Source organism: Rhamphochromis longiceps, linkage group LG23, assembly GCF_057381845.1.
Source record: "Rhamphochromis longiceps isolate RC_006_pf linkage group LG23, R_longiceps_female_GT1.1, whole genome shotgun sequence".
Classification (NCBI taxonomy): Eukaryota; Metazoa; Chordata; class Actinopteri; order Cichliformes; family Cichlidae; genus Rhamphochromis; species Rhamphochromis longiceps.
In genome coordinates, this window is record NC_140578.1 from 15,516,388 (window position 1) to 15,538,807 (window position 22,420).

Genomic DNA, 22,420 nt, shown 5'->3' on the forward strand with positions numbered 1-22,420 from the left:
TGAAGAATCCACGAGTTTCTCTGTGAATTTCCCATTACATCGTTGCGCACTCGGAGCTTGTTTGGGGGGGGGGTTTCGGTGTAAAAAGAAGTTTTCTTCCCACGCACAACGGACACTAATGTTTTTGTCACTTTTTATGAAATCAAACTCAAAGTAAGGTCAGTACTTCCACGCTTTAAACGCTGCACGCTCATACTCTCTCCTACACTCGATATATGATCCATTGTTGATCTGCACACAGCTGTTGTCATGAACGACGCACTCGCTTACGTCACTGTCATGAGACATTCTTGCAAAAAAAATCACGGTTTTAGTAACGCAGTGTTCCTATGACAAAGTAACGGTAATCTAATTACCGTTTTTGCAATAGTAATCCCTTACTTTACTCGTTACTTGAAAAAAGTAATCAGATTACAGTGACACGTTACAAGTAACGCGTTACTGCCCATCTCTGGTGACATCGATCATACACAACTTGAAAAGAGTAGGTGGAGTGGACGAGGGTTGCAAAGCAACTTGCAGATGTGCAGAACTGTAGGCAGGCTTAAAAAATGGGAGATTTTTATTATTGTTGTTATTGTTATTATTAGTCCAAAAACACCAGACATAAATCTTTACTGTTTTTTATGATTTAATTATACTCTGGTTTTTCTAGTGTATCTTTTAGAAATGGGGTGCTAAAAAGGAGGTGAAAGACAGAAGTTCTGTCAGAGTCCAATAAGTCCTTAAAAGACAAATTTGTACCCATTAGCAATGACTCTACTAGTAGACTAGTAAGTCTTTCCTGTAAGAAAAAAAAAGACATAAAACTGATATTTTATCTGCAAAAAATATTTTCTTGTTTTACGTGTTAAGGTTTATTCACTCCTTCATATTAAGGACTATCTTAAGAGCGTCCTTTAGATGAATTACAGCCAAATTTTAGTATAATGTCAGAAACATAAAGTGAACAGGAGACTGGTAATTGATTCTGTCCACTCAGAACATATTTGCTGCCATCAATTATCAATATACGTCACTTGTAATAGACATCTTACCTTCATGCTGTTTAACAAAAAATAAGTTAACTAAAATCATAATGAGTGGTAAGATAAGATAAGATAAGATAAGATAAGATAAGATAAGATAAGATACTTTTATTAGTCCCACAAGTGGGAAATTTCAGATCAGATAATTTAAGATAAAAATTATAACGATTTTTTCTGCTATTACTAAACAGTTTGGATAAATCGTAATGTTTTACCAGCGAGTTGGTTTAATAATAGCAATAATCTTGAAAAGCAGTGATTTACCTGCAGTGAAGGTAAATATACATATTATTTTCCACTATGATTAATAACATTTGCTTGCGAATGAAATATTTTAATTCTATCAACAAAACCGGAGCTTCAACCAGTGCTGATTTTACTGACCCTTTAGTTCATTCATGTTTTCTAACAGGATACATATTTCAGCATAAAATCTCACTTTATTGATATGAATGCAATATTGTCATACATAGACAGTCAAAAACACAAGAATAAATTATTTGAAAAGGCTGAAATCTGTTCGCTGTTTCTGCAGCTTCTCCCACACATGGCAGTGTCACTGCTCTGTGTGGAGCTATAGCAGATCTGTTCAGTATTATAAAAAAAGGCAGGACACTAGCCAGAGAAAAACACATCTCAGTCTGTATGCTCTGAATTCTCTGGTATTTACTGTGTAAAGAGCTGAGAAAAATTATTAATGGAATGACAAAACAGATGAAAACATACTATTTGGAAGAGTACATTTCTGCCTTTATATGACAAAATTGAAATGTACAGTAAGAAAATGTTCTTAATAATTATAATTTTGGATCATGATGGAAATTCTCTTTCTGGAGCGGCAAAACTGCAATGGTAATTTATAAATAGCATGTGCTCTATGCTTTTTCTGCAAATGTGCATTAAATCTAGATTCTTTCCAATAGCCTGCAGGCGGCCATGCCTCTGAGTTGCTGAAAGAAGTATGACTGTATAGACATTGATTTATGACCCAAGTAAAAACGTTCCAAATGAATGCAAGTATTCTTTATTTTAAATTTGCGTTCCCATATAGAGTAAAATGGGCGTTAGGTTGTGTTAGGTTTGAGATACCCTTTGAGTGAGTTTGTCAAATCTTCAGTTATATCACCATCTCAAACGGTACCAAGCAGTCCACAAAGCATTTGGTAAAATCATGGTGCCTGTGTCAAGTATTACGCATGCACATATGTGATATGTTTGCTGACAAAGCCAGTGGAAAGAAACTATAGTTCACAATTTTCCAGCAGTTTCAATGTAAGACGATATGTCAATAAATAAAAAAAAGAAGAAGGAGATGGTGCTGTTCTAAGAGGTTTATGAAAGTAGCTTATTATTAACTAGAGTAAAATGACATGAACAGTCGGTCAGGGTGTTTGTTGCTAGTTAGTTGCAACTTAGACTGTCTTTGCAGTTGTTATATAGATATTTTAGTGAAGGAAAATGGCGTGAATATCCAGGCCCGTGCAACATATTACGATCTTAATTTCCATTCAAAGATGTCTCTGACTGATTTCTTTCACTTATTCAAGTTTCATCTCCCTGTGGTGAATTAGCAAGTGTTTGCTCCCTACTGGCTGTCACCCAGTAACAGCCAGTAACCTCCAGTAGTCGAGGAATAGACAGCTGTGGTGGTGGGGTGTGTCACTAACCAGCAGTGTTGGGGAGTAACGGAATACATGTACCGCCATTACGTATTTAAAATACAAAATATGAGTAATTGTATTCCGTTACAGTTACCATTTAAAAAGGTGGTATTTAGAATACAGTTACTTTGTTGAAATAAATGGATTACACTGCGGTACTTTCCTGTTTCATATTGTCACGGGTTGTTTGGGTTTGTTTGACAGCTATGTTCTGTTGTTCCAGGCGGCAGCGCGCTCTCTCTCTGCGACTGTGTGCCTCCTGGGTGAGAGAGAGCCCGACATGAACCCGCCGTATTAGTCAGAGGTCCCTTTACTACAGTTCGGAGTCGCGGACCTTCGGTAATAGTAATAAATCACACAGCAATAGTACATTCACGTAGTTGTAAAAAGCATGATAATATATTAAGTAATCCAAAGTATTTAGAATACGTTACTGTCATTAAGTAACGTAACGGAATACGTTACAGAATACATTTGGGGGAATGTATTCTGTAATCTGTAGTGGAATACATTTTAAAAGTAACCTTCCCAACGCTGCTAACCAGTGTGAGTGATACACTTATATAGGCCACTTTACAAAAACATTTTTTTACATGTGTGTTATAGTCGGATTAATTTAATTGTAGCATAAGTTACCCAAAATCTGACTATTGAACTCCTTTAAATAGCTCAACTTTTAGATGCGTTTCCAGATGGAACAAGGCATGTAGTTTTCCATTCCCTTCTTCTACTGGAGTTGGGATTGGGTGAAATAATTTAGGTTGGGTATTGACAGGAGGAAGCTCCCCCAGTGCTTTATTGGCTCACTACATAAATGAGAAAAAAATAACCAACTAACACAGCAGAAATGGAAGAGCTGGTTAGTAACTTAATGTTTTATTGAAATGTGCCAATTTCTGTTTGATATCAAGTCAACTGACAAACATTTAATTAAATTACTAGTGGATGTTTTCAGGCTGCTAATATGCCAGAAAGCTTAATTAAATCAAATGATCCTGAGGCTGTTCAAACACATAAAACAGTTCTAATCTCTGTTTTAAACACATATCAAAGTTATAACATCACTACAGGGGTGGGTACAAATTCAGTTCACTCAACTTCCTCTTGTCCCATAATAACCATCAGCCTAGCACCACCAGCTTTGTTAAGGCAAACTTAAAAAATGTGTGCATTTCACTTTGCCTCCTGATCATTTAGCTCCAAGCAGACATCCTGTCTCATCTTTTATAATGCAAACAGCTGGCTGCTTGCAGTACAGCAGTACAAAAAAATACATTGTCAAAAAACAAAACAAAAACAAAAAGTCATAAAAAATGTATATATCAAATAAAAATTATTGAATCAATGCAAGTAATAGCAGGTACAGGACCAAGGACAAATTTTATAATAGAAATCGTATCATTGTCCTTGTGTTGCCATAAATTCCACTGTAAATGCGCTATTGTGGAGTCTTTTGCAACTGCTTTGCTTTAAAAGGTTTTTGTGGAGCTAGATGAGCTCATCTGTATTGTCCTTCTGCCTGCACGGGTGTCCTTTGCTGCTGCGCTCCTTTCAGCATAACTTACAGAGAACCATTCAAACTGCAAGAGGAGGCTATACATTGGTCTCAAGGCCATTCATATCTATAGTGCAGTGTTCTTTGCTCTTCTTCAGATGTCTCGGAGGAATTGGAGGTTTCTTCCTGTCTGAAAGCGGCCGAACGCCCTCCTCCAGTTGTATGAGTTGAGCCACTTCAGGAGGGATGAACTGGTGTTTGACCCCTAAAGGAGGGGGTCGGCAGTTGCCATTGTTGGTGTGGCAGTTCATCACAGGAGGGGTGCTCATTGCTGTTTTGGTCTCACAGATCAAAGGTACCTGTAGATTGGATAATATATGGGACTACTTGAAAAAATCTGGAGTGCTCAGAAGGTTCTCTTTGTTAAGGAAACCAAAGGTTGAAAAGGAAAAATGATCCAAGGCTATTGAAGTGCCACTTCTTGTGGTTGTAATACATTTTAGTTTTTAACAAATACATTTTTCCAATGGCAAAAATAAATAATGAAATTATTAGATTATTTTTTCCCATTATTTAAATGTTCATCAATTGTGTGCAATTTTTTTTTTTAGCTCAGTCTCCAAAATCTTTGTATGTTGTGTAAAACGTGCACAAAAGATTTGGAAGCCATTTAAACCCCAATTACCTTCAATAGAAGTATTTTTGAATTATTGTATCAGTTTTCTAAACCACTTGTCAAACTCAGGGTGACTGAAGCTGTGATAGGATGAGAGGCGGGGCGCGTCCTGCACAGAGCATCAGTCAGTCAACTAACATCAACAACAACTAACAAATCAGATTTCATTATTAGTCACTGCAGTTTTGTACTGTTCAATTACAACCCCAATAAAAAAAATAAAAATGTTGAGGCACACAACGATGTGTGCTGCTGGTAAAGTTTCTGGGCTGCCTTTCCTCATAACAGCCACCCCTCAAGATTCTCTCCATATAAAGCAATGCAATATCAGGGACTCTAACATCCAGTCCTTTTACTGAATTCCACATGCTTTCAACTGGTGAAAGGCATGGAGTGTCTGGACGGGAGGATATATTGCTCTAAGACCTTTACATACCTTTCAGCATTGATGGTGCCATCAGAATTGGCTATTCTGATCATGTTCACATGCGCCTTCATCTTTGCATGATACAGCTTTAACCTACATTTGTGAATGGCATGTTGAATTGTGTTTAGAGAGTGATTTCTGGAAGTGTTCCTAAGCCTATGTAGTATTAATCATGTCTGTTTTTAATGAAGTGCTGCCCCAGGTCCTGAAAATCATAGTCATCCACTACTCATTTTCAGACCTGTCCCCAGATTCTGAATATTCTGACTTTGAATATTAGATTTTTATTATGTGCTGCAGATGATGAGATATTCTCACATTTCTACATGCATTATTTTGCAGATTAGGGAGCCTCTGCCCTTCTTTACTTCTGAGAAACTCTCTAAGATTCTCTCTTTATACCCAATGGCACTGATCAGTTGCCAGTTAACCCAATTAGATGCAAAATGTTCCTCCAGCTGTTTCTTTTTAGTGCTGCTCACTTTTCTCAGCTTAAAGGTTTATGGGAATCTTGTGAATCATTTCATTCTGTCTTATTTGCATTTTATACACCATGTCAACGTTTTGGAACTGGGGTTGTAATTGCTGTCTAAAGGATTGCAAATGATTTGATGAAAGTAGGGAGGGGCTAAACCTAAAATTATAGTAAATACACACTTAAATCTTCAGTTTCTTCTAAATGCCTACTACTTAGCCAAATCTCTAAAAATGCGTGAAACAGAACTAATAACGTTTTCAGCCCCAAGAAGCAAACTATGGGCTCAATCACCCCAATTACCCAAGTCCTTTGAAACATATTGTCATTAAAACTCACCCCATCTCCCTCTTTCATGAAGTCTTTTCTGCAGATGTGTGCCATGATGCCTGTGGCCAAAGCATCCCCCATTACGTTGACCATGGTGCGAAATCTGTCTCTGTAAAAGAAGAAGACATTTAAGACACTTTTTATTTGGACCGATAGAAATCGAGTCAGTAGAGCTGTTGTCGGTTTGGATATCTAGTACATTTTAGAAGTGATATGCAACTTACAATGCCCAGTCTACTGCAATGATGAGAGTGATGTCGTCAGTTGGCAGACCAACAGATGTTAGCACTATCACCATGGTGACCAGCCCAGCTTGTGGTATTCCTGCTGCACCTATGCTGGCTGCAGTAGCAGTGATGCTGTTGGAGAGATGGGAGGTGAAGTTAATTAAAGTAAAAAAGCTGATGACAAATATAAAGTGGACGACTTCTTCTGCTGAAACAGTACACGTGTGACAGAAAATATGGCAAAGCAGAACAGCTCTACTTTAAAAACTGCTTCTTTGTCCAAATAAACCCCTAAAGTGACAAAGAATGCTTTCAATTTGCATTTATGCCAACCAGACTCCCTGAGTAACCCAGAGGGTTAGTGTTAGAGAAGAGGAAGCTAGACAAAGGGTGAGACGGAGTCAGATCATCCACTGTGGAGACCCCTGAAGGGAGCAGCTGAAAGAAGATGTTTCTGTGACAGAGGTATTGGTCCATGACATCAACTGTTGTGGAATTTTAACTTCAAATATAGTCCTGATATTCTCACATACTTTTACTGATTGTTTTCCCCCCCATATGTGGTGGTTCTAATTCATTTTTCCATCTATTTTTGTTCATCAGGATTTGTTGTGTTTAGTTCATTTTTGTGCTGAATGCAAATACTTTAAAGTAAATTAAAGACTCTTCTTGCCTAATTTGTTTTGTGGATTATATCTCAAGGTGAGCCTGGCCCCAAAAGTACACAATAATGTTAATAATGTCTCTAAGGCAACTGTCTAATTGGGAAGCCTCTTATCTGGTGTAAAATGTTGGCACATCGGATATCTGGTGCAGCTCCAGAGTTTGACGAAGAGATGATCCCACAACTCACTACACCACAGTCTGGGGTGAAATGATGAAATGGGAGTTAGGGTCAGAAACTCAACCATGATATCACGGGAATATACTGGTTTATTGAGGCCACGTGGCTCTTCAGTGATAAGTGATAAGCTGTCATGTTTATACTACATCTATAAAAGCGTACTCTGGCTAATGACAGCCTTCCTTTGTCCTCCGCTTGTCAATTTTTCTAATTTTATGGAAAAACTGGTTCTCATGCAGAGATTTACAAAGTTTTCAGTTTTCACATGTTAGTTCCTTCTACCACAGATCTGAGCAGAGGAGGCAATGAGACAACACAAGGAGCGAGGAGTCAAGGAAACAGGCATTTGGAGCCTCATTTTAAAGCAATGAAAACCAATTAAACATGATGTATTATACACCTGCGTCATAAATAATTTTATTATAGCCCATATATAGGTGTACACAGGGGTAACAGTGCCCATGGCATTTTTTATTTTTTTCTTTACAGCCACTTTTAATTATTTTCACAACATTACACAATGTGAAAGAGTTGAAGGTAAAGACACTTCAGCAAAAGATACATCTGTGCATCCTTGGTTATAGTTCCTACAGAAGCCTCTTCTCTCCTCTGTCCTCCATATGTTTTAGAAGTGTAGAAATTAGAGGAATGAGAGAAGCTCAAAGATTCCTTAAACAGGAAGAAAGCATCTGCAGGGCCAGCCTCTTACACTAATACTGAATTTGAGAAAAGTTCTACTTTTCTTTGCTTTTTCTAAAGAATCTCAGAAAGACAGTATCCTCCATCAGCATTTTGTCAACCAGACCATGGGAGCCTGTAGTTCTCTGTAGTACTTGTTTCTTATCACCAGCAGAGTCCACAGGGAAATGAGACACTTGACTGAGAAAATGTATTAGAGTGTTGGTTTACTTCATCTCATTTATTATATTTATTATCTCAAGGAATGCCAGCAAGCCATTTATTTGTTATTTTTATTTATTTCCGTCTGTTATAAGCCCTTGTTTGTTTTCTGTGATTTATTTTTCCACATCTGTCTTCCAGCAAGCTCCTCTGCATGTTCAGCACCAGTAGATGTTGTTTCCCACACAGAAATAGTGTTTATAAGTAGTGGTTAAAGGGAAACTTATTTTATCTACTTCTTCTTTTTTTGTTTTAATCTTGAAGGCATCAGTATGCTTCAATAGATTTGTTGGTAGAAGTCTACATTTCCCTTATAAAGCTCCAAAACCAACTATCCAACAGCAATGTTCACTGTGAGCATCATTTTACACATAGTAGTCTGATATGACAGACAATTAAAACTACATGTGTGGCTACTGAGCTTAGTTTTTAGCCCATAGTTTGATGTGGTTGATGAATTACGCTGGAACAATCTATTTAAAAAGTCCCTTCAGAAGTTGCAGCCTCTCACTTCGGCGAAGCCTGAGGTCTGGCTGTCATTCACACCAGCAGGCACAATAATACATTCATCAGCGTATTCTTTCTCGAGCTTGAGTCTCTGTGATGATCAGCATGATGAGCCATTCTTTTACGTGCATCCATTGCTGTGCTTGAGCAGCTCTCTGCTGCAACAGTGAATCACTGGGATGGGCTTTCAAACATTTTTTCAGCTTCAACACAAAAACATAAAGCAGCATTATAAACAGATTTCAGCTGCTGACAACTGTCTAAAATTGAAACTCTTCAACTTGAATTTTATTTTGTGAAAGGAAAATAAGTCCCTGAGAGACAAATCTGATGAACAGGGTGTTGTGGTGATGAGCATTGTGTTGATGTGGCAAAAAACCCCACTCCTGCATCTTCAGTGTGTTGTGTGATACGTAAAACACGATTTTACGTATCACAGTTCAGGTGGTTTGTAGCGAATGTTTTTCCTCAGAAAACGCAGGATGGTACACTAAATCTCCTCACCACCTCCTGAACAAATTCGTGGTGCACTGCAAGATAAATACCTTCTGTTTTGGACACTGCAAGCCCTTCAATTGAAACCTGCTGTTCGGTCATTAAGCCTGACACCGAGGTCTAATCACCAGAGATGATCCTTGACATGAAAGGTGGTTAAGTTTGACACAGAAGGTGATGCTTGCTCTGAGTTAGTGCAGCCCTCTGATCAGAACAGGACTTCCAGCGTGATTAATGTAAAGCATATGAATGACTAAAAATATTCAATGATACTTACATGGCTTTGTCAAAATAAATAAAGTCAATTAAAATTACATTTAAAAAAGGTTTACTGACCTGATGGTGATGATCTGACCGAAGTCCAGCTCATAATTATTAACTTGTGCAATGAATATTGCTGCAACAGCCTCATAGAGAGCGGTGCCGTCCATATTGATGGTTGCACCCACGGGTAGCACGAAACGGATGATGCGACGGTCAATGTGGTTGTTCTCTAAGAGGCACTTGAAGGTTATAGGCAAAGTGGCTGAGCTGAGGAAAACGAAGAAAAAGACAGAGAGGACAGCTAATAAAAAAAATAAATATGAAGCCTCCTAATTTCTCTCAGGTATGCATGCAAACAAACACAATCTGTTCATTCATGCTGACTAAGAATAATAATGCTTTGCATGACAGCATGCAGCAGATGCTTTTTACTAATCTGAGTCTAGCAAACACATGCATGCGTGATGAAGCCAATCTGACCCCAAAGACCTCAGAAGAACTCCGTCTTTGTCAGTCTGCGTATGCAACAAGGAATGATTTGTTTAAAACTGAATAGAAAATAGAATAGAAAACATTAATAGACCATAGCAGTGCTTTTGGAGAGGTTTAACCAGTTTATGTCAAATCACATATTGTTGAGGTGCATTTTCTAAAGTATACTGTTGTGTTTTTCACTTTAGAGCTTCCCTACCTACAACTTGTTTTCATTCGTTTACACACGAGATACAAATGAAGGCAGTCACAGATCTACCACAGCAAACACAATGTCTGCCAAATACATGCAAAAACACTGACATGGTCATCTAAATTAAAACTAAAGCCTGTTTTTGTTATAGAATATGATCTGTCAGCATGCACACATGATACACAAGCATCAGTGGAGTCTGTTTAAAGACACGTGGAATGCTCTTTTACTTTTCCCTCTCTTCCCACACACCAGATGTTTTCTGATCAGCCAACAGCCCTTTGAGATTTTTCACAGTAAAGGTTCCAGTAAAAAGGAAGAAAAGAATAAGTGTTGTTAAGACTCGGGGATGTTTTATTTTGACTCACATATGAGATGATAAAATGAGTTACTGATGTTTTCCTTTTGTAACGCATTCATTCTCTCTATAATAAGTTTCTTTACCTGGAGGAGGTTGCCAGTGCAATGAGCAGGGCTTGCAGGATTCCCCGTATGTAAACAATGGGACTCTTTTTGGTGATGAAGAAGTACATAGCAGGCAGGATAAACAAGCCGTGCAGCACCAAACCAAACACCACAGTGATGGCATAGAAACCGAGCTTCTTCCCCATGGCTGAGGGATCACTCATTTCCAGGATCTTTCCAGCCACCAGGAAAACAATACCAAATGGAAAATACCTGAGGAGATGAAGACAATCAAGTGTCAAAATGACAGTTATAAGTCTTAGATTTTATGAGATGGTGGGAGAAAAGAAGCCATACACAGAGTTTTACACTAAGAAACACCAATGTCCTTTTAAAAAAAATAATTAGATTAGGGGCATGTGAACATATGCGTGCAGTCTGTCCAACCATCAGTCAGCTGAATGACAACCAGACAAGAAATCTAGACAAGAAGGAGCTAGTTAGTTTTAGCAATTGAGCTTTAAAAGTAAGAGTGACAGGATTGTCCAAGACTAAATCCTTTATTTTTTCTTTCTCTGAAAAAACTATTAAATTACAATATACCTGCATACACATAACATAATATACTAGGATAAATGACCAGATTATAATGGTGGAATTAATCCTACTTAATGTGTAGATATTAGATTGACACATTTTTAATATTTATTAATGTGCATATACAGTCCCGATCAAAAGTATAAGACCACTTGAAAAATGGCAAAAAATTATATTTTGCATGGTTCGATCTTAACAAGGTTCCAAATATAGCATAGAGCTTTAACATGCAACAAGAAGGAATGGGAGTGAGACAAAACATTTTTTGAGTATTCAATTCATTGAAAAGAATGCTTAAACTGAAACAGTTTAACAGCTGTTTAACAGCTGATCAAAAGTTTAGTACCACATGCCTTTACAAGCCCAAATCTATGCAAAAATTTGGATTCATTGTCATTTTCTGTCAGGTAGTCACACTGTCATGACATTCTGATGTTGAACTAACAGAGTTGAGCATAAGCAGAGTTTCTCACACACAGACAGTCATTTCGAATTTTTTAAATGATTCTGGAAGACCCGCCAAAATTTATCCAGCACTGAGCCGGAGGATCCAATTGGCTGTCCATCAAGACACTGGACGATCCTTGACCCAAATTAAGGCCATTATTGGTTCTGACTGCAGCCCCATAGCCATCAGAGGGCATCTGAGACCGAAGGGCTTTAAAAACGGCTTTAAATGCTTCGTCTCCTTGAATGCCACAGAACTGACCGTTTGGATTTTGCAAGAGAGCTCCAATCATGGGACATTGAAAGGTGGAAGAAAGTTTTATTCTCTGATGAGAAAAAAATGTAACCTTAATGGTTCTGATGGTTTCCAACGTTACTTGCATGACAAGCAGATCCCACCTGAGATGTTTTCTACGTGCGAGTTTTTTCATTGAAATTATGTTATTTTCACTCTAGTTCTGTTGTTTTCATTCAAATTTGGTTGATTTCTTTCAACTTCTGGTGTTTTCATTCAAATTCCATTCTCTTCATTCTAATCCTGTTTTTTCATTCAAATGTTGTTGTTTCAATTCTAGTTCAGTTCTTTTCATTCTAATTCTGTTGTTTTCATTCAAATTTCTGTTTTCATTCAAATTCCGTTCTTGTTATTCTAATTCTGTTAATTTAGTTCAAAATCCGTTGTTGTCATTCTAATTCTTTTCTTTTCATTCTAATTCCGTTGTTTTCATCCTAAAACTTTTCTTTTCATTCAAACTCAGTTCTTTTCATTCAAACTCAGTTCTTTTCATTCAAATTCTTCATTCTAATCCCCATGTTTTCATTCAAATTCTATCCTTGTCATTCTAATTCTGTTGTTTTTGTTCAAAATCAGTTCTTTTCATTCTAGTCCAGTTCTTTTCATTCAAATGTTGTTGTTTTCATTCAAATTTTGTTGTTTTCTTTCAAATTCCAGTGCTTTCATTCAACTTCCGTTCTTGTTATTCTAATTCTGCTGTTCTCATTGAAATTCTGTTCTCTTCATTCTAAACCAGTTTTTTCATTCAAATTTTGTTGTTTTCATTCTAATTCAGTTCTTTTCATTCAAATTCCATTGTTTTCATTCTAATTCTGTTGTTTTCATTCTAATTATGTTATTTTCACTCTAGTTTTGCTGTTTTCATTCAAATTTTGTTGATTTCTTTCAACTTTGGGTGTTTTCATTGAAATTCTGTTTTTGTCATTCTAATTCTGTTATTTTCATTCAAATTCCATTCTCTTCATTCTAATCCTGTTTTTTCATTCAAATTTTGTTGTTTCCATTCTAGTTCAGTTCTTTTTATTCAAATTCTGTTGTTTTCATTCTAATTCTGTTGTTTTCATTCAAATTCTGTTGTTCTCATTCAAATTCCGTTGTTCTCATTCTATTCCAGTTCTTTTCATTCAAATGTTGTTGTTTTCTTTCAAATTCCGGTGTTTTCATTCAAATTCTGTTCTTGTCATTCTAATTCTGTTGTTTTCGTTCAAAAGCCATTGTTTTCCTTCTAATCCAGTTCTTTTCATTCAAATTCCGTTCTTGTCATTCTAATTCTGTTTTTCTCATTCTAATTTTGTTAATTTCATTCTAATTCAGTTCTTTTCATTCAAATTCCATTCTTGTCATTCTAATTCTGTTACAGTTTTTCTCAAATGCTAAAACACATGTCACAAACGTTACCACCAGGTCCCCCAATGTTCAAACACAACACCCTTCTCTAAAGCTACATAAACACAACCACACCTTCCCACTGCAAAACTCAAACTCCCACACCAAGAGAGCAGCTCGAAGCTGTCGAAACTGTAAACACTATACACAGCATTACACACTACAGCAAAACAATTGAAAACACAATGCTCAATTTGTGAGAAGGTTCTTTGGTTCATAACTGCCAATGCATATTTTCATAAACTGTACAGTAACGGATCGTCATAGAACCCTGCAGAGGATTAGGCATTTAGATTTGTGAGTTTCACATGAAGACTATAAATCTATAAAAACATCCTGCATGTACGTACACTACTGTAACACAACTCAATGCAAAAACAGAATCTATCGCACACAACAGTACTCTCGGAAACATGATCAGGGTGTGAAGTCTTTTTTATTGTCTACACGGTCATTTTACAGTATTACACACAGTCACTGTGCGGCATCATGTCGCCGAGCTGCATTGGGCCACATCACCTCATCCACATCACAGGCTATATTGTCCCTTGCTAGGCACCGCGGGAAAAACGCCCTGGAATGGCGAATCCATCCCTGGAAGGCCTCCACTGGGATGTCAGCACAGGCCAGCTCCATTGCCCGTACGAGGTTCTCTCTTGTGTATGGCTGTCTGTCATACACCTTCCATCTCCATGATGAGAAGAACTCCTCTATAGGGTTCAGGAAAGGGGAGTAGGGTGGCAGACAGACGTTTAAAAAGTGGTCACTGTTGGTGGTGAACCACTCTCTGATTTGGTGTGTCTTGTGGAAGCGGACGTTGTCCCAAATGATCACATACATGTGATGTGCTAGCCTAGGATGGTGTTGTTGACGGTCCAGGAGGATGTCTTTTAGCTCCTCTAGGAAGGTGAGGAGACGTTGGGTGTTGTAAGACCCAAGGACAGCATGCCGGTGGACTAGCCCCTCCGTACCCATAGCTGCACAAAGAGTAATATTACCCCCCCGTTGGCCAGGAACCTCAGTGATGGCTCTCTGGCCAATGATGTTACGGCCTCTTCGCCTTCGTTTCTGGAGGTTGAAGCCAGCCTCATCCAGGAAGAGGTACTCATGGGGTCTGGCCATCGCGTCCAACTGCATTATCCTCTGTGAACATGGAAAAGCGTACAGGTGTTCAGAACGGTCAATCAGGTAGCACAGTATTGTCCAGAAGTAATGTAGGCCACTAAGCAACACAGTATGTCCACTAACTGTACTGTGGACATGGATGTATACGTACTTGCACATACTCCTAACGTTGTCCTATGTGTCGCGCAGAGTTGCGCTCAAAGGGAACCCTGTAGACCTGTTTCATCCTCATCTGTTGGCGCCGGAGAACTCGGTCTATTGTGGACACGCTGACAGCATCAATGTTCTCAAAGTTTACATTATCTGCAATGACTTTGTCTCTGATCTCTCGGAGTCTAATGCAGTTGTTCTCACGGACCATATCTGCAATGAGGGTTTCTTGTGCCGCTGTGAATATGGCAACCCTCCCACCTCTATGTGGCATTCTTTCAGCTCTAAAGAAAGAAACATGTGTTGTCAATTGACTGATTTATATGTAAAACTACATGTAAGGTAACAGACCACTTTCACAGGCCTGTAAAACTGTAGTGTGACAAAGAAAGCAATAGCGTACTATACCTGTTGTGTTGTCTAAATGCCTTGATAATGGTGGCCACGGTGGACCTACTCAGGTTTGGATGTACTCTTCGTCCCGCTTCAGCCATTGTCATGCCATGGACAATGACATGGTCAATTACTGTTGCTCGCATATCATCTGTTATGATGGTGCGAGGTTGTCTTCTTCTCCCACCTGGACCTTCTCCTCTCTCTTGTTGGCCTCCTTGTCTTCCTCCTCTACTCTGAACTCCTCTTCTTCTTAGGCCTTCACCTCTTCCTCCTCTGATCTCAACCCCTCTTCCTCTTTGGCCTGCAGCTCTTCTCCTTCCGCACGCTCGAATGCCTTCATCCATTGTGATTGTTTGGCATCTTCACCAAACTATGCTTTCATAGGTGGGGTCACATCATTAGCAACAGGTGTCTTCAATTTTGAGTCGTTGTGTGTAGTGACTGACGCCAGGTGTGTTCCCTGTGTTCACAGATTGGTGACTGTGGCAAGCATTTTGCATCACATGGGCTTTCATTTGAGAATATGAGCAGAGTTGTTTTGCAACATGTGTTTTGGCAAGGAAAAATGTGTTTAGATTTATGAGTACAGAGGGTTGTGTTTTGTGAATTGTGTCTTCATGTGACATGTGTTTATGGTACTGGAATATGGTGGCTACATTTAGTAAATGTGTTTAGACTACTGGTCATTTGGGTTACAGGATTGGCTTTTGTGTTTTAACATTTGAGAAAAACTGTAATTTAGTTCAAAATCCGTTGTTGTCATTCTAATTCTGTTGTTTGATCAACAATAACGGTGGAACTACTCGTTACGGAGTTCATGTTTGGAACTTTGATATCTTTTTTTTTTTTTGGGTTTGTTTTGTTTGTTTTTTTTGTTTGTTTTTTTGGGGGGGGGGGGGGGGGGATCCTAAACTTTTGATCAGCTGTAAATCAGCCTGTTTCAACTTAAGTGTTGTTTTCAATAAATTGCATACTTAAAAAAAAGTCTTGTCACACTCCCATTTCTTCTACTTGCACGTTAAAGCTCTAACCATGCAAAATGTGATTTTTTGCCATTTTTTTCAAGTGGTCTTAAACTTTTGATTGGAACTGTATAAGATGCTGTGGCTCTATAAACACTTTCTAATCGCAGAATAAGATCCTCCAAACAATAACATCCTGACTATAAGGCAGTTCAGGTTCGTCACGATTCTTTTTAATAGAACAGTTTCTCTGAAAATGATTTATTTGGATATTCCTTTGTAATTAGGTAATAATAATTTGCTATTTGCACTCAGACTCATTCTCACTTTGAATCATCCAATAAAGAAAGTGAAAGAAAGGTTAACCATGTCTCAACCTGATTCTGATGATAATACGTAGAGTTCTTGTCTAAACGGCTGATGCTGGTTATGTTTCTTAGAAAATTCTTTCATTCATAGCTTTTTCAAGTAGAAAAAATAATACTTTACAATTACCATATAACAATGGCGACAATCCTAAGGACAGCTTCATTCAGGCTCTGGCAGAAGTTTACCAAGGCACTGCCATTTGGCCCCATCCTTCCTAACATAATACCTGTGAAAACAAAGAAAAACCTCTGAAACAATGATGGATAAAATCATTTAAATTTCTTTATTTCAGGCAAGATGTATTCAAGAAATGTCAGATAAGAACAATGCATTTTTTTTTACCCATGGTGGCTGAAAAAATAACAATTCCAAGGACGTTCATTCCATCACTTGTTCCTTCTCGTGTCTGTATGAGAACATCAGGGGGCGGAGTCAGGTCAAGAGCAAAGTTCTGGATGTCGGTTCCGTTGTCATCCTGAATACCGTAGACGAGTGCCCGCCGTGTGGTGGACTCTGACTGGGCCTGACGCACTGTCGGTCTGGGCTTCATTATGTAATCGCTGCTTGTTCGATACTGTTGCCAAGGAACAGAAAGAGTTGTTCTTATAAAAGAAGTCCTACAAAATGTAAACCTTTGTATCTGAAACTGCAGTTTGTGTCATCAGAGGTCATACCTGCTGAAATGTGGCCTGGACCAGATTTGCTGGAAACATGTTGCTGCAAGGCAAGCGCATACATTTAATGAATCGTTCTAAAAGGTTGAACACAATGCCAGCTAATAAAAAATTGAGCTGACCAATGCAGTGCATACATACAGACACCAAACTCAGTAGACCTTCTGTGACCTTATTTTGGAAATATCTGCATAAAGGAACTCTCTTCTATATTAATCCATTCCTCTTTTCTTATGGAGTCAGATACTGAGAAGATGTTTTAGGGTGATTTAGTCCTTGATTCCAAGGACAAAATTATCATCGTTTTGAAACTGTGCAATAATGAAGGCCAGATGCCTGTAATGGAGAAAATAAAACCATGAAATTTTTCCAAGATAGGGAGTCTCAGGAGACATAATTATTTCATCCGTCCATTTTCTGCTGATTATCCCTCTCACCAATGACCTCTTCCTTACAAGAAGGTGCAAAGGCTTTCCCAAACAAGTCAAGAGAACTGTTCTCTCCAACGTGTCCAGAGTTTGCCCCATGGATTTTTCCCAGGAGGACATATCCAAAACACTTCGCCTCCATCTCCAGGTCAACAAGCCATCGTCAAAAGCAGCTCAGTCAACTCTTTTTGATGTGGAGGACCTGTTGTTAAGGGAAACCCCAAACACCCTTTGGAAGAAACCCATTTCTGCTGATTGTATCTGTGATCTTATTTATTTGTGCTCTACCAGATTGAATGATAAATCATCAGCTTCACTTTCACACTCAGGGCTCTTTTCTTTTTGAAAAATCAGCTCAGCATCTTTGTCATTGCAGACTACCCTACCCACACTTGTGAACAAGATCCTGAGATGCTTGAGCTCCATCACTTGGGGCAGTATCTCATCCCCAGAGTTGGCACCCCAAACGAGAACCATAGCCTCAGACTTGATTAATTGGTTTATTGTCATTCCCGCTGCTTCACGTTCTGCTGCAAAGTGAATACTGGAGGTCACCACTAAAAAAAGCAAATAGAACCACATCATCTGTTAGAACCTGCGACAACCGAATTGACACCCTCTACCCCTTGGCTGAGCTTAGAGCCAAGGTCTCACTGTAGCTGTACAAGGACAGCACAGCCCACAATAATGTACCCCTGAAGCACCCTCTGAAGGACACCCTGAGGGAATCCCACACTTCATCAAATATAGAGCGGATATACAGGGTGGGCCATTTATATGGATACACCATACTAACATGGGAATGGTTGGTGATATTAAAGTCCTGTTTGTGGCACATTAGTATATGTGAGGAGGCAAACTCCTGAAGATGGGTGGTGACCATGTTGGCCATTTAGAAGTCGGCCATCTTGGATACAACTTTTGTTTTTTCAATAGGAAGAGGGCCATGTGACACATCAAACTTATTGGTAATGTCACAAGAAAAACAATGATGGGCTTGGTTTCAATGTAACTTTATTCTTTCATGAGTTATTTACAAGTTTCTCTTTGTTCACAGCCATTGACTTGTCGAAGAGGTTAACACGTTAGGAGCAGGTCGAAATTGTGTTGATATCTGTGAACGCAGTAACCGGATCATTGCAGCAGATTTCAATGCAAGACACCCTACAAGACCACCCATCTCCCATGCTACAGTTAGCAAACTGCTTGCTAAGTTTCGTGAAACTGGTTCAGTGTTGGATTTGCCAAAATGTGGACGCAAGAAAACTGTCACTAATGAAGAAACATCAGTGGTTGTCCTAGCTTCATTCAGCAAGAGCCCACAGCGTAGCGCTCGCCGCATGTCACTGGAGAGTGGCATTAGTCGAACATCCCTTCGGCGGATATTAGCTACTCACAAATGGCACCCTTACAAACTCCAGCTACTGCAGCATCTCATCGAGGATGACCCAGATCGGCACACAGAATTTGCAGAATGGGCAAAACAAAAATTGGAACAGGACCCTCAGTTCACGCAGAAGATTTTGTTCAGTGATGAGGCAAACTTTTATGTGAATGGTGAAGTTAACAAACAAAACCACCGCTATTGGTCTGACACTAACCCACATTGGATGGATCCCTCCAAGACTGTTGGAACAACAAAAGTGATGGTTTGGTGTGGTATATGGGGTACAACGATAGTGGGTCCATTCTTCATCAATGGAAACATCAAGGCCACTGGATATTTGAAATTGATGTGTTTCCCTCTTTATGCACTGAAGCTGGCACGTTCCCTGAGTTCTTCCAGCAAGATGGTGCACCACCACATTATGGGTGCCAGGTCCGAGCATTCCTAGATGAACAGTTTTCTGGAAAGTGGATTGGTCGCCGTGGGCCAGTTGAATGGCCCCCAAGGTCTCCCGATCTGACCCCCTTAGACTTTTATCTTTGGGGTCATCTGAAGGCAATTGTCTATGGTGTGAAGATACGAGATGTGCAGCACCTGAAACTACGGATACTGGATGCCTGTGCTGGCATTTCTCCTGCGGTGTTGCTATCAGTGTATGAAGAGTGGGAGAAGAGGGTTGCATTGACAATCTAACACAATGGGCAGCACATGGAACACATTTTATAAGTGGTCAGAAACTTGTAAATAACTCATGAAAGACTAAAGTTACGTTGAAACCAAGCACACCATTGTTTTTCTTGTGACATTACCAATAAGTTTGATGTGTCACATGGCCCTCTTCCTATTGAAAAAACAAAAGTTGTATCCAAGATGGCCGACTTCTAAATGGCCACCATGGTCACCACCCATCTTGAGGATTTTGCCCCCTCACATATACTAATGTGCCACAAACAGGACTTTAATATCACCAACCATTCCCATTTTATTACGGTGTATCCATATAAATGGCCCACCCTGTAGAGACGATCCAGTGTTCTGTGACCAAAACAAAAAAACACATCGTGCATGTGTTATTCACAAACATAACTATTCACAAACTAAAAAGAAAACTTACAAAATCGGCTTCAAAACTCTTTAAAAAGAAAATTAAGGAATCGCATGTTCTCTTGTTAAAAGGTTCACACAAAGTGATACTGCAGTATATTATTGTAGTTTTTCAACCTACACGTATGCTTAATATAGAGAAATTCATACTCATACTCTGTTTAGTCAAACCCGGCAGTGTTTCATGTTCAGACAAAATGTTTCCATTTGAAGCTTTGGCAATAGTGAGATCTTTTCGTCACTCCCCACTTGTTTTCAAAACATGAATAATTTTGAATGAACTGCAAGGTTGTTTTTAGGCCAACAGATGAGTAAAAAAAAAAACATCATACAAAACAAAAACAAAAATAAAACAAAGAAGAGCAAAACAGGAAAGGCAAATCTGCAACTTTCATTATTATTACTGAGCCACTCCTCTGTCTCCTTTCTACACATGCAGTGGGCTCGGTTTCCTTGGCAAGTGAAAAACCCAAGTTCTCTCAACTAAAGATTATCACTTTATTAAACTATGTACTAACAAGCATTTTTTCTAAAACATTTACATTCCTATTTTTGAAATCAATATTAGATTAACAAATTGAACTTGGGTTTTTACGCTGGAACACAGTGTGCGTAATAAAAACAAGAATATCATATTATGACTTCAGGGTAAAAAAAACCCTTGGCTGTTGTCTGATACAAAGCAGTGATATTTATGCTCTCATCTAAACAAACTAAATTGAATTGTTTGCCTGCGGTTGGTGAAGTTGTGCAATTCAGAAGTTGGAAGCACCGACTTGGGAAGCTTGAACTCACATCATTTTCAAGTTGTTTAGAGTAATAATCCTGTTTCATTTTCATCAGTTTTTTTTTAACCTTGACCAAAACCTCACCTTAACCCTTTCCAATTGCCTTTGGTTGCTCAAGCTAAACTTTCTTCTCATGCAAGCATGGGGTTGGCTTTCCAAAAAGTAACTTGAAAAACAATGCTTTTGCCAGACAGACACCACGCTTAATGTTCAGGTCTGATCAGGTCTGATAATAATAATAATAATCCCAAAAAACATCACTTTACCTCAGCCCTTACTTAGAATTTTAATTACTTGCACATTTGACAAAATGAAATTGCATTTGAATTACTGATACACTATGAATAGCGCAGGCTTCACTTTAAAATCAAGGGGAGAGTTTAAATTTCAAAAGAAGGCTGCTAATGTTAGAAACCTCAAACGAGATGCACTCCAATGGTCTGCCATGTATTTTCTAGAAATTCAGAATAGGACATAATGATACACTCAAAAAAAAAATGAAATTGAGTAGTTGTTACATCTACAGGAGTCTAACTTTAATTTGAACAAAATAATTTCATGTTTCTATGGTAAATGTAATTAATTCATGCAGGATCTGCATAAAATTCAGTGACTTTATTTATTCTTGTTGAGATGACATGACAAACTAGGAAGAGTAGGTATTTGCCTTGACTCGTGAAAATTCACAAGGTCATATGAGATTTCAAACCACTGGGGTTATAAGAGGCTGAAAAGCATACACACACCTGTCAAGGACAAAAAAATAAAGAAAATTCTGTATCAAGCCTTGTAATCATAGCTTTCCTACTTTTCTTTTAGTGCTGATTGACAGCTTGGTGGGGTGATGGTTACACTGAAAAAAAGGGATTGGCCAGCTCTTAGATTTACGTAAGCATCTTGCGTGTATTTAACACAAATGCCTCATGCTTTAAAGTATAGTGTAGAAACTACATGATATGCATTAAATTCTTCATATCATGTTCAAGTGAAGTAAGTCAATAATATAGCAATGTTAAATCCCGCGACACTGCACGGGTTTCAGTCTCACGCTCTTTGGATCGTGGTTTCAGGAAGGCATCCATCTCAGTCAAGTCGAGCAGCCACCTCTACTTTTTTTGGTATACCGAAAAAAGTAAATTGGGTGGTTGTTACATTAAAAAGTCCAACTTGTAATTTGAACACAATAATTTCATGTTTCTATGAATGTAATTAAATCATGAAGGATCTGTATGAAATTCAACAACTTAATTTGTTCTTGTTGAGATGACATGATACAATCTAGTGAGAGTGGTTAGTTGCTGAACTCATGAAATTCACAAGATCGCACAAGATTTCAAACTGCAGGAAAATCACTGGAGTTATAAGAGGCAGACAACTACACACACACCACGTGCATGCTATTGCTATTTATTGTGGATTAACCTGTCAAGGACAAAAACAAAAAAAGTCTGCATCAAATACAGGAAATCATAGCTTTCCTGTATTTCCTAGATTGTTGGCATGGTGGTTAGTGCTGTTGCTTCACAGTAAGAAGGTCCTGGGTTCAAATCCACGTTCTGACTAGTTTGCAGTGGTTTCTCTCTGGGTATTCTGGTTTCCCCCCACAGTTAAAAATCATGCATAGCACTGTTTCTGTGTGTTTGTGTGTTCTCCCCGTGCTTGCGTGGGTTCTCTCTGTGTCATGGTCCGTGAGAACAGTATCCGGGGAGTGTTTGGGTGACCATGCCCTCGGGTCAGGCACCGGCATTGCACCTGTATTCCATCCCAGGCAATTGCAGGAGGACTATTTCACCCAGCACGGACAGCTCCTCCATGCCAGTCTGTTAGTCACTCTTGGTGGTAACTTGGCTCTCCTAAGCTCTGAGTTTATTCAAGTATTCTTTGACCCGTGTT

General features: G+C 38.7%; 1 protein-coding gene, 1 long non-coding RNA gene and 1 pseudogene across 2 annotated transcripts in view; 1 reads left to right on the plus strand and 2 right to left on the minus strand.

Moving 5' to 3' along the window:
- The first annotated feature begins 37 nt into the window (after positions 1 to 37).
- On the plus strand, positions 38 to 4,416 carry LOC146641515 (uncharacterized). The gene is made up of 3 exons (XR_014909563.1): positions 38 to 158; positions 2,913 to 3,028; positions 4,343 to 4,416. It is a non-coding gene; the product is annotated as an uncharacterized LOC146641515 (long non-coding RNA).
- Positions 3,109 to 22,420, minus strand: part of slc1a7b (solute carrier family 1 member 7b) — a 48,960-nt gene continuing 29,648 nt past the window's right edge. The window contains exons 4-11 of the mRNA XM_085397671.1: positions 16,821 to 16,863; positions 16,489 to 16,720; positions 16,273 to 16,372; positions 10,459 to 10,692; positions 9,402 to 9,596; positions 6,317 to 6,451; positions 6,102 to 6,201; positions 3,109 to 4,543 (exon numbers count right to left, since the gene is read on the minus strand). Coding sequence (XP_085253797.1) covers positions 4,283 to 4,543; positions 6,102 to 6,201; positions 6,317 to 6,451; positions 9,402 to 9,596; positions 10,459 to 10,692; positions 16,273 to 16,372; positions 16,489 to 16,720; positions 16,821 to 16,863 — 1,300 coding nt within the window. The 3' untranslated portion in view covers positions 3,109 to 4,282. The remainder of the gene's footprint in view (positions 4,544 to 6,101; positions 6,202 to 6,316; positions 6,452 to 9,401; positions 9,597 to 10,458; positions 10,693 to 16,272; positions 16,373 to 16,488; positions 16,721 to 16,820; positions 16,864 to 22,420) is intronic.
- Positions 13,405 to 15,342, minus strand: LOC146641517 (uncharacterized; annotated as a pseudogene).